General features: G+C 38.3%; 1 protein-coding gene across 1 annotated transcript in view; it reads right to left on the bottom strand.

The window, feature by feature from the left end:
• The window catches only part of LOC107263767 (myogenic-determination protein), a 36,024-nt gene extending 23,045 nt beyond the window's left edge, over positions 1 to 12,979 (bottom strand). Inside the window, exons 1-3 of the mRNA XM_015731322.2 lie at positions 12,067 to 12,979; positions 9,893 to 10,166; positions 8,654 to 8,824 (exon numbers count right to left, since the gene is read on the bottom strand). Of these exons, the coding sequence (XP_015586808.1) occupies positions 8,654 to 8,824; positions 9,893 to 10,166; positions 12,067 to 12,299 (678 nt within the window). The 5' untranslated portion in view covers positions 12,300 to 12,979. The remainder of the gene's footprint in view (positions 1 to 8,653; positions 8,825 to 9,892; positions 10,167 to 12,066) is intronic.
• Positions 12,980 to 19,053: the final 6,074 nt, after the last annotated feature.

Below are 19,053 nucleotides of genomic sequence, written 5' to 3'. Positions count from 1 at the left end.
AATATACGTCAATGAATCGAAGAACGTATAATGAGACAAATTTATAAACTTATTCGGTTTTATGTACAAGCTTGAAAAACATAATTTTTTAAATTTTATTAAACATCTTTTACTTTACCTTAAGAAATGGAGGAAAAATATAACTGCGGGTTTACGTGCTGGATTATTTCGTAATAGGAATATGAATCAGCAACACGTAACAGTCGTCTGTAGTTCGCACTACGGACTCCTTGCTTTACAATTTTGAATCTAACTTCTCCTCGGAGAATTTACTTTTATTCCTTTAATTATTTCGCCACCAGCCGGGTCGACCATTTCTCTCTCTCTCTCTCTCTCTCTCTCTCTCTCTCTCTCTCTCTCTCTTTGTTGAAATAGAGCATGACGAAATCTGTCATTTTTACGTTTACAAATTTTCTCAATATAACATTTTTGACTTTATTTTTTCGATCATCTTAATTCGTGATTACATATGGTCATTCCACGAGTGAAAGTTCGTATCCAGGGGACTCTTGTATCTTAAACCCCATAAGAAGAAGTCCCCTCAAAAAACTATTTCACTTCCAGACACACTATGTATATTATATGCCCAACTATAGGACAGAGATTTATATTATGTAAAGAATAACTAAGTCTACTCATTGTCCTCCATCTTATTGATTTATAGTATGTTTTATCTGCGATTAAACCTTAAACCCTATATAGGTATAGGTATGATACTTTACTTAACTTTAATACACGTACCTACGCGAGTCTGTAAATAATTATATACGCAAGGTATCTGCGTAGTTAGGTACATAAAACTTTAATCCCTAGAGGGTTTCGGAAGACCTGGCAGACCGTGCATTAACGCGACATGCAAGCAACGCGAATTTCATCTCACGACGGATTTTCGAGAAAATATCGGTAACGTCCTATTAATAAATCTCTAACGCTTACCGATCGCTACGTAAATTGTAAAATTTAATATAATCCTAAGCCGTGAAACTCCACGCCCACCGAATGGAAATGCCCGATCAAAGAGTTGAAAATATATACGATCCCATTTTATCTGACGTAGGCTCTTTGAAATTTATGGATTACGTAGCGGATACTTCAACTTGCTGATAAAAAATAGTACCTACGTAAACCTACCTATTTTCTTTATCGAAAAAGATGCTTTGCTCGGGTACGTAAAGATTCTGTTTGTATTGCAAAAATTTTGAAAATCAAAACGTTCCAATTTTTCCATCACAGATAAGAGATTTTGACAGTTTTTATGAAATCTAAACGCAGACAGATCTTTTTTTTATTTTTAATTAATTCGAAAAATGTATTTTTTTCCAATCACAAAATGTCCAGCCATGTATAGTCATTTTTATATCGTCTAAGCTTATATTCCTATTCTTATTTACTATGAATAATTCCCATGGAGTCCCATTAGAAAGAGTATGTAGATTGAATGTTAAAAAATGGCATTGAAAGGATGACGTATCGTTGAGCTTCTGGATCGTATAAGATCGTTATCTTTTTATAGTTTGATACTCCCGTGCCCCTCCCCTCTCATGACTTCGAGGAATGTTGATCGGTGTCGCGCCCTCTTGATCCCTCCCTCATTCCTCAGCATCAGCTTCTAAACGGACCGCACGCGTTTTATATCTCCTTCACGGTTCTCAACTTCGTCTTACGTCCGCCACCGCCTCACCATTCACAAGACTCCTCCTACGAAGGTGGCAGAGGACAGAAAACGACAGAAAACTATTCTCGGCATGAAAGCTGAGAAAAGCTTTGCCACAGCAACAACGAGCAGTCGACTAGAGACGCCCGTCAAGAACGTTAACGGAGCTTCAAGGATTTTTATTCTCAAGCTCGGTAAATTCCAGCCGATGTGAGTTCGCTGATGCGCATTGATATTAGCTTCAGGGGAACAATGGAGGAATTTCAAGCATTAAGAAGCAACGTACAATAATAAAGGCACTCCTATCCTCTCCCACTCTTTTTAGCATACACTGCTCAGCTTTCCTGTCTCACTCTTTTAAGCATATATTGCCCAACTGCCGTGTCCCACTCTTTTTAGCATACACTGCTCAACTTTCCTGTTCCACTCTTTTAAGCATATATTGCCCAACTGCCGTGTCCCACTCTTTTTAGCCTACAATGCTCAACTTTCCTGTCCCACTCTTTTAAGCATATATTGCCCAACTGCCGTGTCCCACTCTTTTTAGCATACACTGCTCAACTTTCCTGTTCCACTCTTTTAAGCATATATTGCCCAACTGCCGTGTCCCACTCTTTTTAGCATACACTGCTCAACTTTCCTGTTCCACTCTTTTAAGCATATATTGCCCAACTGCCGTGTCCCACTCTTTTTAGCATACACTGCTCAACTTTCCTGTTCCACTCTTTTAAGCATATATTGCCCAACTGCCGTGTCCCACTCTTTTTAGCATACACTGCTCAACTTTCCTGTTCCACTCTTTTAAGCATATATTGCCCAACTGCCGTGTCCCACTCTTTTTAGCATACAATGCTTAACTTTCCTCTTCCACTCTTTTTAGCATACAATATCGAACTTCCCTGTTCCATTCTTTTTAGCATACACTCCTCAACTTCCATGTCCCACTCTTTGCACCACACACGGCATTCACTGTAATGCGTATACGTATGATCCAACTATGACAAAAAAAAACCTATTTCAATATTTTAATTAGCTATGCATCTCCACATTCCACTCATGAATAAAAGTTCAGGCTGCCGAATGATATGTATGAATGTACATTCGTTCGTATGTACAAATCCACGTGGATATATGTAGATGCTTCGGGATGGAGAATCCCGCAGAAATTCAATAAGAGTTCCAAGTGAAGTTCTTACGTGGAATATATTTTACGGCAGTAGTCAGGCTCGGGATTTGGTGCGCTTACTTTGCGAATTCGAAGCTTTCGCAACAGCTACTTCCCGTTTGTTGCATAAGAGAAATCAATACCCTCTTTTTAGTTGCAAAAATAAATATCTTATATATGCATAAGAATGCGACTCTTAGCCGTACGTTTTATTTCACAATGCTGTGTTTGTTTTATCTGCTTTATATTTCCTCTCTATTTTTCTATGCCGACACAACTCCGTCGCCTCTAGCCAACTATACGACGAGTCGACTATAGAATTCTTCCGACAGATTCCGTCCATCTTACTTATTCTTATAAATAACTTTAATTGGAGCAGATACATATATATATATACAATTGAACATATATTTTTTCAAAATACAATTATTTCCTATCGTCCCGATGATATTTTATCGTTGTAAAAATTCTTCGGTAAAATCCATTTGCGTAAATAAGTATAATTTACAACCAACTCGTAAAAAAAAAAAAAAAAAAAAAAAAAAAAAAAAAAAAAAAAACTATATATTCTCGTCCATCTATTTGAGCCACTATATATCCACACGGCCTAAAAACGCTTTCATCCTATAGAAAAATAATCGTCTGGTTCATCCCACCAAGCGATTTTGATCTCTACGCGTAACCCACTATCCCGCCTAGCTTAGAGCTTGGACAAACTGATGACACCTCTGAAATCTTTATAAAATTTCAAAATAAAAAAATAACGTTCACCCTATTTTCCTACAGGATCAAGATTCAATGAACGTTGAGTAGTATTAAAAAAGCAAAAGAAAAAAGATAACGATCAATTTCTTGGTGTCTAGTCAAAGGTATCTCGACGTGCCGTATAGATTGCAGTAAGAGAAAGACGCATGCAGGAAGAAAGTAAGAATGAGAGAGAGTAAGAAAATGAGAGACAAAGTACTAGGTACAAGGCTGATGCTAATGCCTCGTGTCACAGAGTGCTAGTCCCGACTTGAGTTCCCTCGTAACGAGCAAGGGCCTATTAATATCGGTCGACGAAAAATCGTGGGGGGGCTTTTATCGTAAAGCAGCCGGCCGACTTAACGGTAATGCAAGTGGAATAGTGGCTTTAAATAAGCAGGGTGTTTGCACTCGTAGATAGCGGCTGCCGGCGCGATGTCAGAGACACGAGACTCTTTTGAGGTCGTAGATGCATAAGGTAGGACACGGCCTCGGGGTTTTGCTAGGGGTTTGCTGCCCTTATTCCCTCTACTCCTTTTCCGCTAGAATCCCAATAATGCACCAGCAAATATTCTTATCTGGCAAGAGATGCGCCATCATCCCCTATCTGTCCTACGGGCGTTTCTCCAGCTGCAAGGATCTTCCGATCTATCTATTTTTATTTATTTCATCTCTGGATATCGTATCGTCCCAATCTTAAAGGAGACTCCGATCCGGAGTAAGTTCTATACAAGGTTCATTATTTTCATGTAATTTTCACCAAGTTTCTCGCGGGATGCACTGACGTGTTTTTTATCGATTTTAAGAACCCCTTTCCAAACAAGATCTTCATTCTCTATGTTTTTCCAGGCTTCTCCACTAAAGCCAAATTGCTCGATCGATTAGCACTTGCTTCCTCGTCATTGGCAGACTCGCAGGTCCCCGACGGCTAGAGAGCAGAAATTACTTAATTTTTCCAGCCTCGGCATCGTGATTTATCACCTTTCGCGCGCACGCATACCCGTGGCCGTGGGCTTACGTATATATTTAGCGCATCAAGCGCCGCCATCGGGCAAAGGACTAGGGAAATATATTTCATTGTGTAATCCCTCGAAGAAGAATTCCGCCTTGGCTCGGCCGCACACCGAGCTTCGCACGTCATTATTGCGAATCCCCGTACTCGACGAGCCTGCGACTCCTTCGGGCACTGCAATTTCGTCCACGTGTACCTATAAACCAGCACGTCACGTCACTTTTACGAATCCTTCCCTCTATGCACTCGCTATTCTCGTGAGGCTTCTCGTAACTCTTGCTGATCTTGCGAATCTTCCGAAACTTGCAAATCCTTAGACTCAAACGGCTACCGCGACACTTGCGAATCCTCGTGTCGTCTCTTACTCGCGCTACTATACGGCCGTGACTATTTGCTCCGCTAAAGTTCAAAGGGACTTCCCCTTTGCCGCTTGACACAAATTAACCAAGTGTAAAATCAGCTTAATATATTCTCCTCCGAATTGAGAGATTAGAGGCTATCGTTATTTTTCGAATGCCACGCTGTCTTCGGATAAGCTCGTCGGATGCATTATCGGTACACTGTAGTCACTGTAACGTACGCATTCCACTTTCGATTCAAGTGCATGTGCATACTGCAGCTGCAATTTTGAGTATCCGAAAGGCCCTGTAGCATTGCTCTTGGCGTTCCGGTATAAGGGACAGAGTGCCCGGCGGTACCTATAGTCGAATTATCGGACTGTGTCATTGTACTGACATACGTGCCATTCGCTCTTGCAATTCTAGTGGTATCATGCTGATGTTCGGGTTACTCATGCGCCAATGATGATCCTGAACTATCTGTCTGTTACTCGACAATCGTACTGATCATTTATCTCACGAACAGGCGAATTACAAAGTAACCGTAATTCGAGTTAGTAGCACTGCCAGGCATACGAGGGATCTCCCGAACTTTTCAATTGTATTCCGGCTTATTCGATTGGAGAAGTTTATTCGAAAAGGGAGGAAAATACATCAGACTCTGAAAGTGCGAAACTTTGAAAACTTTCAAAAGACTAAAGTTTTCATTATATAATTATAATCATTGCTCCAATAGCAATTGATTGTAATCAACATCTTTTTTATCGGTTACATGGCCGTTGTATGACTGATAACTAAAATAATATTAATAATTAATAAAGGATTTATTATTTTTCAATTATCGTTATCTTCATTTACTTTTCTTATCCGAACTTGCAAGTTCATTCCGGAAGCTGTGTGTTTTGTAAAATCACTAATATCTTTAAATTTCGAAACTAATTTGTATTTTTACATATATACAATATACATGTATACATATATGTGGAGGGCATATATGCACTCTGTGCAGGGGTCCATTTACGTGGCAATTCTCATAAGAAACGTAACCCTTCGTGCAACTGGCCTAAAAAGTGGTAATATATACTTAATGCTGTCAGAGGACAAAAACCATCGGAGTCCGTCGGTCGAGTGTGGTCCACGTGTCGAACACGTGTGCGTTTCATCGAAAAAAATGGAGAAGCGCCTCGGGAAAAAATGGAAAGAAATTAAAACCTGCCTTAGCAAGGGATTGCTCGTTACGTAAATGCATCAGATAAGACTGGAATGACATCTGCTATCGTATGCACTTCGTATGCATCCGTTAATTACACGAAAAAGAGAATTTCACAAGAAATTATAAAATCCAAGTAAATCTACCCTTTCAATTCCAATCTGCATCCCTTCTCTTTATTTTTACACAGTTTACGCTATTAATTGCTATACTATTATTTTAAAAAATTAAATTTTTAATCCAACAAACTTTCGAAAATCCCATATCAGACGCGAAGTGTCGCACCTGAGAGAATTGTTACTTTACGTAACAATTGAGTGAATCCTGGTGAAATATGAAAAAACAATAATTTTAATTCAAAAACTTTTTTTCATGAACAGTTAGTAATCCTCAAAATAAGTTATTCGACAATTATCAAAAATTCGTTAGATAAACTGAATTATTGAATAAATTGGTATTTTCATCGATACTGACGATGTTCGGGTCTCTTATATGCATATAGTATATATATATATATATACATCGACACAACTGGATCGAAACGATCGCTTGTCATTTGGGTCTTTTAAAAATAAAAGTTTGGAGCTGACACGTACGATCACTTGAACCGTTAACATTGCCGAATGGTACAGGATACGACCCAACAGGTACAAAACGTACTGGATGTGAGTTCACAATGTGAAAAGTGGATCCAGGGGATTGGCGGATAAACGTAGTGGATAAAAAAATGAAAATAATAATAAAAGGAAAAAATCAATCAGATAAAACAAAACAAAGGCAACCCTGCGAGTAGCACTATATATGTATATCGACACGCTCATTGTACTCGCATGGATTTTCAAATTCGATGCCTTCAACCCTATTCGAATTTCTCGCCTTTATTTTTGCCCATTTTTCAGCCCAAATCGATTCGCCCCTGGCGTCCGTCACACGGCGCCAATGCTCATTTGAAAATTTTCCGAAAGGGACGTCATTCACTACGGTAGGTTATCAGGTATCGTGTATCACAAGCTTATACACAAGCACGTACACACGTGGGAAATTATTCAGCGAATTCATGAATCAAGTGACAAGCGAATATAACCTCGCAAATAGCATATCGAATCTCCTGTAAAAACTAGCTCTCTAATAAAACTGTACCAGCCGATTTGTATTTGCCAGTGCTTCAGTTATTCCCTTACGGATATAGTACCTACGCGCTAATTTACATATACGAAACTGGGTCAGGACTTTACATAAGCAATTAGCGTATAAAGAATCTGCAGGACGGCGAAAGATGATTAAAAAAAAAAATTTGGTGAAACAGCAAATGATTCTATAATTCCAATTACACGGTGTCATACGCTTGCCCCTTAATAAGTTATCCGTGTATTTAATCTCGACTGGCTTTTACAATTGATAAATGAATACAGTACCAAGTACCCTTATTACCCAAGAGATACTACAGTTCAGTACAAAATACAGTCGATTTTCTATTTCCGGCTGTGAGACAATGCAGCTCCTCTCAAGGGAGTCGAGCTTTCGTTCAAACGCCAAATACAATAGCTTCTTACTTTACGTTAGTTGAGCTCCGTTACGTAGATACAAAAGCGAACTAAAATAACCTTCAGTGGGCGCCATAGTCATTGCCATTTCGTACGTGACCGGAGAGCTCGAATCAGTTGTCGGCCCTGGAAGATATAAGGGCTTCCAGCGTGGAATCTACCAAGCTTAGTTTTGACTTATCCCGTCCATCAACTTGCTTCAGTTTCCGCCACCGTTTCCAAAACGATCCATATCATTGTAATACCGCCATACTAAATCCCTAGATAAAAATGTAAATTCTAATCGACATCGTAGCAAGACTTTTAAATACCCTTAATAGCATTTTCAAAAAAGTCTTAAAAAAATATTGACCCAGATTTATAAACTCGCATAAAATCAGCCTCAGGAACTCTTGTATCGTCGGCACGATCAGCTGTATCAATTATCAAAGCAGTATGCAAATACCGTAGCATGAGAAACTATCGAACTCGGGCACGTCGGCAAAACACAGTTTAACTTCTTATTCGCAGCTGGTGATGTAGCAACCCCGTAGCACACAGCTATCTTCGCCCTTTGTGTCTATAGTGTCGAAGTATCGAAAACCAATAGCCTGTCGACCCTCTCATCTTCCTCCTTTAGCACCACGTCCTCAGCCTCGTCCTCCTCATATACGTTTCTCTTCTAGGTTCTCCTGCCTTTTCGCTGCATACCCTCCACAGTCTACCACCGACCACCCAACCAACCCTCCAGGAGGACGCCTCCGGTTACAAGAGAAATAAAACAACAACCCCTCAACGTTCTGGAGGATACAGCCCTGTCGCGGTGTACTACCCCTAACACGTGACACGTGCATTCGCAAACAATTTCAACTAACGATAAGGGAATACCGTTGTAGCCTTGAACAGCTACATTTTTCTACCTTCCCATATGTCAACATAGAACATGTAGATTGGTATAAGACACGTGGTCGATAGCACGGTAAAAGGAAATAAATAATCATCCCTACCATGCTGTCTGGTGACACGTGGTCCTGTGGTCCGGGTGTTCTGCTACCCTGTAGAAGAGCTTCTAGACTCTCGATGTATTCTATGGCATTGCGCAGAATTTCAACCTTTGGTAGTCTTTGATTAGGGTTGTTACTTGTTCTTCGTTTTAGAGCTTCGAACGCTTCGTTCACCTGAAATCGATAAAAAATATGAAATCATTTGGATGCTCCAGATCACTGAGATGACAAGAATGATTTTCGTATCCGTTTCAAAGTTCGCATCAAAAGGCTCTATCGGAGTGGGTATCGGAAAGTTCAAATCGAAGAGCAAATAATCAAGGACGTCTAACGGGTGCTCGGAAGGGTTCGCTCAATCTGATGAAAATTCGAAACGTGAACTGATTTCATTTCTGATTCTACTTCTATGGTTTTCCCGACATCTACTAGCGAAACTCAGCTGTATCCCATTACCAGTTTCGAGAACGGGAAGTAAATTTGCCTTGCGCGACCTGGGGGTTAACTCGAGGTCGATTAAATCGCTAGGAGTAAGATAGTTGACCGAGCGAATTCCAGCAAGGTACAGACATTACGTAACCGCATGATGAAAGGTAAACAGCCAATTGTGGTATAAATTCGGGCTACTCCCCAAAATCATTTTCATCCATCCATGAAGTCAGAGACAATATCGTCTCTCGACTACATTTGTGTCTCTGATAGCAAAATCGTGAGGGTTAACTTTCTAGTTAATCACTAAAACGACATGACCTTCTGAACTAGGACACTAAATGGAATCCTACAGTACCCTCAATGATTAATTCAAGCGTAAAGTTCGGCAAACGACTGTGGCTAAATTTTCTTTTAGAATAAATGTAGCAGATCCGTAAAGGTTGGCCCTTGTTTGTCTCAAAAGAAAAAGAGAACTCAGTAAGAACCAATGGGCAAAAAACCAGAAAAACTTTACCTCCTTTCAAAGTCAATAAAACCAAACGTCTACTTTCTAATTTCAATACTCATGAAAAGAGATCAAGTCGATCCATGCAGTTTTATTGGTAAAATTCGCTGATTTTTATGTAGGAATAATTAAATATAAAAATATAAAAATAATTTAAAAAAAATAACTTTTTTTTTAATCCATGAATTTCACGTATACACAATTGATTACAACCGATCGTCATAAGTATTTATCGACCAGATCAAATTTTAACCGATCCCTGTACTTAAAGTTAACCGACGTTTCGTTCGTCATCCACTTTAACTGACCTTTCGCAAACGTCTTCTTTCTCGCAGGGTAGCCGCCTTCCTTCGGTCGACGGTTACGGTTTTCTTTTTACAAGCTTTGCACGCCCACAGAAGGCATCTTCGTGGACCGTGAGGACTGCCTGCATCCAGAACGTGAGGATGAGGTACGTGTTCGACATTTTCACTCTCGTTAGTCTCGTCGCCATCGGCCGATGGTGAGCCCAGGTCGGCCGAAGCGTCGGCTGACACTATGGACGAAGCGTCATCCGAGTCGGGTATGTAATGAGACTGGGATCTGTAATGAAAATGAAAAAATTATTTGGAGACTATGCTAGTTGGTAAGTGAAAAAAAAATTAAAGAATTCATCTAGAATTATCTTGAATATCGTGAAAATGACGAGTGAAAAAAATCAGCCAATCAAGGACCGAAACTTTTTTCGGACGGCTTATTAATCAACGTTAATAACACGATCTCGAAATATTTACCGGCGTCACTTATGCCCCTTGTACCAAGCGCTGGAACCATTCGAATCGGTTAAGTAATCTACCTCGTATAAAATCCTTTGACACAGCGAAGAATAAAGTTACCTACGAGGCAACGATAAATGTCTTTGCACTTTATGAAAATAAATAGCGACTACTACCGCGTTACCTAATACATTGCTTTTGTCGTGATAAAAAGGAAAAAATAATATGACAGCCACCTACGACAGAGCGGAAACTTTCTAAAAGTGTGTCGCATAAATATATCAAAGAAATGTGTAGCTTCCTGCGATGGTGGGACCGAGAATTCCTAATGCTATTCTTCGAATACGTTTCTGTGTACGTGTACAAATTTTTGGCGGCAAATTTAAAACTCTTTTCTGCGCGTACAACGATATTCTTGTAATTTCCATTGCATCTTGGGTAACAATAGGTGTAATTTAAAGAATGCAGAAAAAGAGTTTCATTTATCATTGTGAATCGTTGTGAACGATCGTAAAGCTATCGTCACGTTCACACAGAAAATCATTCGGGACTTGCTCGATGCCGATCTTTTGCTCACCTCGCAATAAATGTGTCAGCCGTTCACGAGGGCGCGACGTACAACAGTCTGCGTTTACGCTCAGCGTTCATTAGAAACGTGAGAGAGAGAAAAAAAGAAATAGACCAAACGTAACTCGAACTCTTCGTATTCTGATTCCACTGACAGACAGTTCGAAATTGCTTGTGTTAAAGATTCCGTGATGTATGGATACACGATCGAAATTTTGTGCGTGCTAGACAAAGAAAGTTACCTGACAAATTGCCTTAGAACGAGTGAATAAGAATTTTACTTTACTAAAAATTCTTTTGTGGATGCAAATATTATGGAGGATAGTATATATGATGATTCTTTGGAATATATTAAAATTGTTTTACGCATAGTAGGGGAAATGGTACTGAATCAATGTATCGAGTATTACCAATATTTATAATTATAATAGTTCATCAATCCGATTATTTTAAAGGGATTACGAGTATTAGTGGGTAAATAATAGATAGAGCAAAAAATAAAAACCGATCGATAGAGGATTTATTAGACATCCATAAAAGTCTCATCTATTGGGTATAAAAACATGGATTACCTTTTTTTTAATATGTTGTTAAGAAAATAAACTGATTGATTGATAACTAAACATAGTTAAATAGTCATATTAAAAGTTTTTTATATACCTTCAAAATCGTCGTGTTTATATAAGTCATAGTAGGTATATATTTATATTTTGCATATATTCCAGTACATGCAATTTCAGCATGACACACTATGCTCCTACTATACGCATTACGATATATTATCAAGTATTTTTATACTTGGACGACGTAGTAAAAATTGCTGCCAAATGTCTCGACTGTCAATAATAATGAAAATAAAGAAACAATCTTGAAAAAGAATCAAGAAATCCTCTTAAATGTTGAATAAATAATTTAATGCTGGAAAGTCACGATCTTTCAAGTTTAAGCAAATTTAATTAAATAAATTTCACTTAATGATAACAGACAAGAGCGTGCTTAAAATTTCAAAGATTGAAATATCGAAGAATCCGCAGAATTTTATATTTCTAGGTTATATCGTCTATTTACTATATCTCAAGTATCAGTTTATAGAAATTCGGAAAATTTTTTATTTTCATATATTTTCATTAATTATAGGTCAAAAATTAACTGATACCAACCCAAGATGATCGTGTTGATAATGAACCGAGCTTGCGCTACTCGCAGAAACTAAACTACCATCAGCACTGGTTGTCCTGTTATGTTCTTCTCTTTCGGAGACGTATCTCTGCAGATACTCAGCATCCGAGGTATAAAAATGTCGATGATGATGATGATGATGATATGATTCGTATGAGGATCTAGTGGCTGCCTCATAGGGATAGGAGCCAACGTCTGTCATGAGGGTCATCATTTCCTGAAGACTCTTGATCAACCCGATGATCAGTTTACTATCAACTGTTCGATGAACTTTTAATTTTACTTTCACATATCAGAACAGGCGCACATCGCGCGCCCGATCACTTCACAGTTACGTAATATATTAATTATCCTTTTAAATCTTAAATTTAAAATAAAGTAGTCGAACCATCCAAATTTCAAGTACAATCACTAGTTGCGAATACCAGCTGTCATTGACAACACTATACAAGTATACAGAGGCACTTGGTTATTTGTAAGAGTTTAATAAGTCGATTGAAAAAAAAAAGCAATTTTTTCGTGAAAATTTTAAAAACAAACAGACACAATTCTCATACTCGAGGATATTTAATTTCATCGTTTTGACGATATAAAAATAATTTCTATTTATCTTGGCCGCCGCCGGCAATCAAAACGACTCGATTCGAATGAACGAAGAATAATGTAAGAAATGAAAAAAAAGAAAATTGTCACGGAAACGACGCGCTTCACTTCACAAACTGTCCAAACTGTTTTGGCAACGCGCTCTCTGGCCGCTTCGTAAGATCTGAAATCCCTGAAGTCGGAGATCAGAGTGAAGACCTAGCGGGCAACTTCTAACAGTGTCTCCAACAGCCACATGGTTTTTACTTGGTGTGTGCTCACATCCCCGTACCGTGTGTACGTACCCTTATGTCTTTGCCCACTCGACGACACACTCGTCTCTGGATATTTACGTGTTGTGCGTGTGTCACAGTCACACCCCGTGTCACTATTTTTAAGACAGTCGACCAATTGCGAGCGGTTTAAATTGTTTTAGACCCACCATTGCTCCGCCCCTGACCTGTCATAGATGCATGACTTTGGCAGAATCTCATGCCGGGGTGTGGTTTGACCATTAATTAGACACCCTGCACTTAAATATTACCCGGATCCAAGACGCTCCCGCTCTTACGTGATTATAACGTCGCTCGACCCATTCCTTATGTTATAACTTATAACTTGTAACATTCTCTACACCATATGTAACATAGTGACTTTTATCCTTTCCAGAACACCCAGTAATATCTCGAAGATCTTAATGTTTATCCCATTATGTCACTGAATAATGTAAAAATTGCATAAATCGTAACCGACATATATATCGTTTAATTTATCTTTGATAATATATAAATTATATTGTAAATCATTCGTCTGAAATTTTAATGAAAAAAATAGAATTCTAATTCTTGGACATAAATTAGATCTCGAATTTTTATTAGGGCATGATACATTACACGATTAAATTTTTTGATTGTTCAGTGTTCGGATTATTCAATTTCATAATGCTAATATGTTCATGCACCCGATTGATCTTTATCCTTACTAGATCTATTATCTGTTAACTCTTCGCCATGTTCGTACACTCGATACACGTTATAATCTCATTACCTGATTTCTCATCTTCGTTTCCTGCGTTTCGAACTCTGATAACGGGATACGTCGATATACGTAGTACTTGTCATACTCTCTTGTTATACTCTCAGCGAATTAGAATAGGCTATTGAGCGTCGAATAAAAGCTAAAATTAGTCTGGCAATAATCCAGAGGAGGAGAGACGGGAAATGGACCAGAGAGTACTCCTGACACTCTCCATCAAACGCCAATCGCTCTTCTCCGCCGTCGAGAAGAATCCTTTTATTTTTTATCGCGTTTAAACTTCACGCGTCACGTACCTCAATCGCGAAATCGCATTGGTCGAATTCCTAGTATTCATCCTATTCATCCCATTCGACCTACTCGATATTTGTCCTTGCGAAAAGGGAAGTAGAGATTCATTTCACTGATCTAACGTACGAATCCACTTTTTATATTTTATCTTATACGAAAATCCCTCGTTTAATATTTTCAATCTTCTGTAAACCCTTGTGCCGAATCCAGGACCAAAATTCGATTTATTTACCACTAGGATATTTATACATTCGTACATAGTTATATTCGAAGGATGAAATTTTTAATTCTACAAATATATTATACCTATACGCCCTATAAAAGATATATGAAATTTCATATTTAACAATAGTTCAAAGGTTGTTTTATAAGTAATCAACCTATTCTTATATTTCCTACCTCCACGGTTGTTCAATATACAATGTTCATTTCTTAAAATAATTATAATTACTCATATACACGTATCTCTCTTAAACACAATCAGCGTGACGATGACGAAAGGCAAAGAAGCCAGGAAAGTACGACACCTTTTATGGATGACGCTAACCGTCTTATCATATACCATCAACGCCCTATACCAGTCTATGATAAAAATCCTATTCGACAAAGACGTTCAGCATCAGCATCACCAGCAGGAACATCACCTCAAAAGTTAATAGCTGAAGCAAGAGACGTAAAGTGAGATTGGAGTGTGACGTCGAGAGTTCCTAGTTGACGGCAGAAGTTACGAAAGCCTGAAGGAAAGCGAAGTTCCGTAGTTTGCGCTTGGCGGGAAATTTAATTATTCAAGTTGGTTTCGCGACATGCACATAGCACGGTATACCATAAGATATAAAATTTTGTTTAAAATATATACTTATGCGCATCAATATAATATACATAGACTCCTAGTGTATTACAATGAACTGCCCTTTACATATCCAATCTCATTGCGGTAAACTCGTACAAGTTCGTATAGGAACGTGAGTTGAGAATTGCTTTCGTGAGGTAGTATAGTTAGGTATAGGTACATATCAGGGGGGTGCGGCTATGGGACATTGGTTAGGGGTAGAGTAGGTCACACAAGGAAGGGGCTGCTAAAAAAGAGGTCACTCACTTGCTCTCTAGTTTCCTCTCCTCTCCTCTCTCTCTCTCTCTTGCTCGTCTGGCTACTCGCTTCTCTTCGGTATTCGGCTAGCTGGGATATCTACATGTACCAAAGTTGAAAGTTCGCGCGAGGCCAGCAGCCGCAGCACCGTTGCTGCCTCGCCCACTTTTATGGGACCCTCTATTGCTGCGCGCCGTGAGGTGTCCTGTACTGCGCAACGTGACTTAGGCTTCTACCCTTACCCTGGAACCCCCTCAATGTACTCCTTTTAGTTTCTTTCTTGGTATTTTTCGTTTTACCTTTCTCCTCTTTTTACGTGAGTTTCGGAGGATCAGTGCCTTATGGGTAATCCTGAAGAGACTTTTAAGGGGTTTTATTCGACCTGCCTTGATCAAGCTATGTATAGACAGCTGACTATATACTTATTACTTAGGTCCGTAGGAAATTCTTCATTCTGAATACAAAACAGTCTTAGATTAATCTGCTTGGGTCGGTAGATATAATGGCAGTAGTAGATCGATTCGTTGAGCTTTTTAATTTTGCAGTTTCACTTGAAAGCTTTCGCTACAACTCGTCTCTTCGAATAGATGAAAGAGGTGTATGCAGGTAGATCGAAAGTGGGGGGGAGAGAATAAAAGACGGAATCTTGGATAGTACCTATTTACAGAGAGGCAAAGACAGGGGGGGAGAGAGAGAGAGGTGGAGAGGGGGAGAGAAGAGGACTGAAATGATTGAAGAGAATAAGGGATGAAAGTAAACGAGAAAATTCTCAAAGGAGAAACGTTCAGGGAATTAAATTATGCGTTGAAATTTGTTTTCACGCTGGGTACATTCGAACAATTTTTTCTCTTCTTTTTTTTTACTTCGAAAATTCTGTAACATCTATATAAAAATCACGGCCGATCGTTTCAATTATTTTTCAGATACAAAAATATTCCAAGGGCGAATTTACAATTTAATTATTGCATTTCAATAATTTCGCCAATGCAATTATAACGAATAAAGTTTTAATCGGTATATTTTATTTGTATAGCATGACGTCCCGAACTTGAAATTGCGGCAGACGACCAGCTGTTTTTGCCGCCCATGTGTATAGGGGTAAACGTATGATGACCCCACTAAATTAATTATGCATGCATGTATTCCACCTGGATGCAATCTGCAGTTTTACAACCCAATAAGTGTCTAATCTTACAGGGAACAGAGACTAACGTTTTCCAGGACATTGATGACGTTTCGCCAACCACGTGTTAACTCGATCATCTCTTTCCTTCCCTTTGGTATAGAGTTCTTTAACCCCAAATCAAAAATATCTCGAAAATATTTTTATTCCCTTTCCGCCATTCCGATTGGTCGTCGTTATTGTCGTTCAATGCGTGTCAAATTGCCAATGCGCGTAAATCCTTTTTCGAATTAGCCCCTCGACGCGTCTTATTATTTAGACTTATTCACTATAGTAAAATTTATTGTACCAAAATTTACAGACATTCATATTTCATAAATATTACTAGAGGTTGATCCACGATTATTACTATATTTTAAGCACGTCCAAGTAAAGCTATAGTGACAGTTGTGCAAAAAAAAATTTATTGCTTCTGTACAGTTTTCTTTCCGCGCTAGAAAAAAAAGTATAACAAATTTTTAATATGTACTTTTTCTCAACGTTGATCACAGGATCACGTCGTACCCTTGTGAATCCTTATACCTTACAACCCTACTCATCGTGATCCCTTTCTCTATCTTATCGTTTGTTCTGAAAGTAGACAACAATGAATTAGATCTCCGTCCACTTGTACCAGACGAAAGATCCTTCACCAGCGAACAATTAAAGGTGAAGGGATGATATCCTGGGGGAGATTGAAATCGAGAAAATTGTCAAGAGGCTGACTGATAGTGGGATTTCATTTTTGTCCCAAATAGTTTGAAGCTACAAAGGACCTAGTTTCAATTGGAGAGGAGTAATTTTACTTTGCCAATTGGTACTCCTGCTCCTTTGTGAAATATAAGATATATCCAATTGATATATACATTTATGAAAATAACTTCATTAACTATAATTTCTGTGTGTATACTAACAAATAATTTTCATCGCTCTTACTTGCCTTGTAATTAAAAATTGCATGGGTTTGGTATATATTTTTTTCATTTTTCTTTCTATTTTTGATACTGTTATTGTTAGTTCCTACGAACACATTAAACTTCATATTTTATATTATTATCCATTGTTGTATGCTAAATAAAGAATTGCATCGGTACTGTCATGCCTTTGAGTTTCAACCTTATACTGCGAAATACGTTACTCGAGTATACAATGATAGATGGTGATTTATAGAAAAGCAAAAAAAACTCACGACTACAATACAGACTGAATTTTCATTTCATATATCTGCCTCTAGGAGCATATTTTCTGTGACGCACCAGAAGCTTCAGATATTCTAATACCATATTTTTCTACTTTCTTGGTAAAAAGACATGAATAAAATACGCACTCATAAAACATTGAGCGTTGATCTACGTTTTTAGTGCTAACTCAATATACAAGTTTAATTGGGGCGAACACAGCAAACGTAGTTCAGATTCTAACTTTAGGTTTGAAAGTTAATTTTGAATATTCAGCCACACTCTCCGTACTCTCTGAATCAGTTTAAAAACCTGTAAAAGAAGAAAAGAAGCAATTGCATTAATTAATTTCATATAAATATAATATCACTACAAAAATACTACGTTATCCAATACAATTTTTAATTCCACCCGAGAAAATCTATTGCGCAAAAAATCGTTATATTGAAATAAAAATAATTTTATTTTTTCAATTAAATCGATGTATCATTATTTTTTTTAATTCAAATCCTATATTCAATTTCTCAATAATCAATTTTAACGGTGATAGTAACCATTGCCTGTATACATATATTCCTTATGCATATACCTACCTACATGTTGAACACAGGTGCACGTATATTCGTACTAATTCCGCACAAATGTTGCTCTTGAACTTTGACAGTGATAAAGGACGAAATTGCATATATGAAATTGCAAAAAGTTCAGCTGCCGCAGAAACAACTGCTGTATCACGATATGAACTTAACGAGAAGCCAATTTCGAGCACTGGTCGACGTCTCTGAAAAATTTCGAAATATAAACTACAGGCTACGCGTCTTGATCCTGGTCGTTTAGGAATCTCGTTGATATACTGACGTGAGAATATAAGAAGGTAAGAAGATATAAGGATACAGAGAGGAATGGACATGAACGTTATTTCGGCAAAGGTTCGCACGATAAAGTCGTGGGGATAGATTGTCGCCATGGATCAAGGCCGAAGGGAACCTAAAGCTTCGTAGACAGAGAAGCCTTAGATTCTGGAAAAATGTCGAGCTAGTAAATCTTTGAAGCTCGTTGTACACGTTGCCGAGTATTTCCAGTAGATTCTAAGGTGTGGCTCGCTGTCCCGGATTTTCACTGCTGTGCATCCCGCGTTAGAGTAAGAAAAGCCAGGGGAGGTCTTGTACAGAGCGAGAGAGACCGCGGCTTGAGAAGTAGAAGGTATCGGTGGAAGAAGGATAGAATGAGAGAAGGTGGATTGAGACGTGAGAATAAGCAATTCGCTTGGGATCGAAGAAAAGCTTCGTAAGAAGAAAGAAAGCGGGGTAGATATTTTTGGAAGTTGACGATCATTAAACATTACTTTAACAGTGAAAGGTTCTTATAATTAAAGTGTTTTAATTACACAAGGAATGAATTTTACGTACAGGAGTTGTTCAGATCACAGAAAATGAGATTAATGATAAAGCGAATGATGATAGAAAATCTTTTTTTCTAATTCTATGTAGATGTAAAAATTTTATAAAATGTTTTGTATTCAATTTCGTAGGTTCAAGCGCGCCTGACATGCGCTTGAGTAAAATTTTTATATTAAATTTGAGTATCTCGTGCTTTTCATGGTCCATGATTCGAGCAAGTAAATAAAAGTACA

The sequence above is a fragment of the Cephus cinctus genome, unplaced genomic scaffold (assembly GCF_000341935.2).
Source record: "Cephus cinctus unplaced genomic scaffold, Ccin1 Ccin1_scaffold0160, whole genome shotgun sequence".
NCBI classification, from domain to species: domain Eukaryota; kingdom Metazoa; phylum Arthropoda; class Insecta; order Hymenoptera; family Cephidae; genus Cephus; species Cephus cinctus.
Note: the sequence above shows the minus strand (reverse complement) of the source record. Positions and strands in the feature narration are given on the sequence as shown.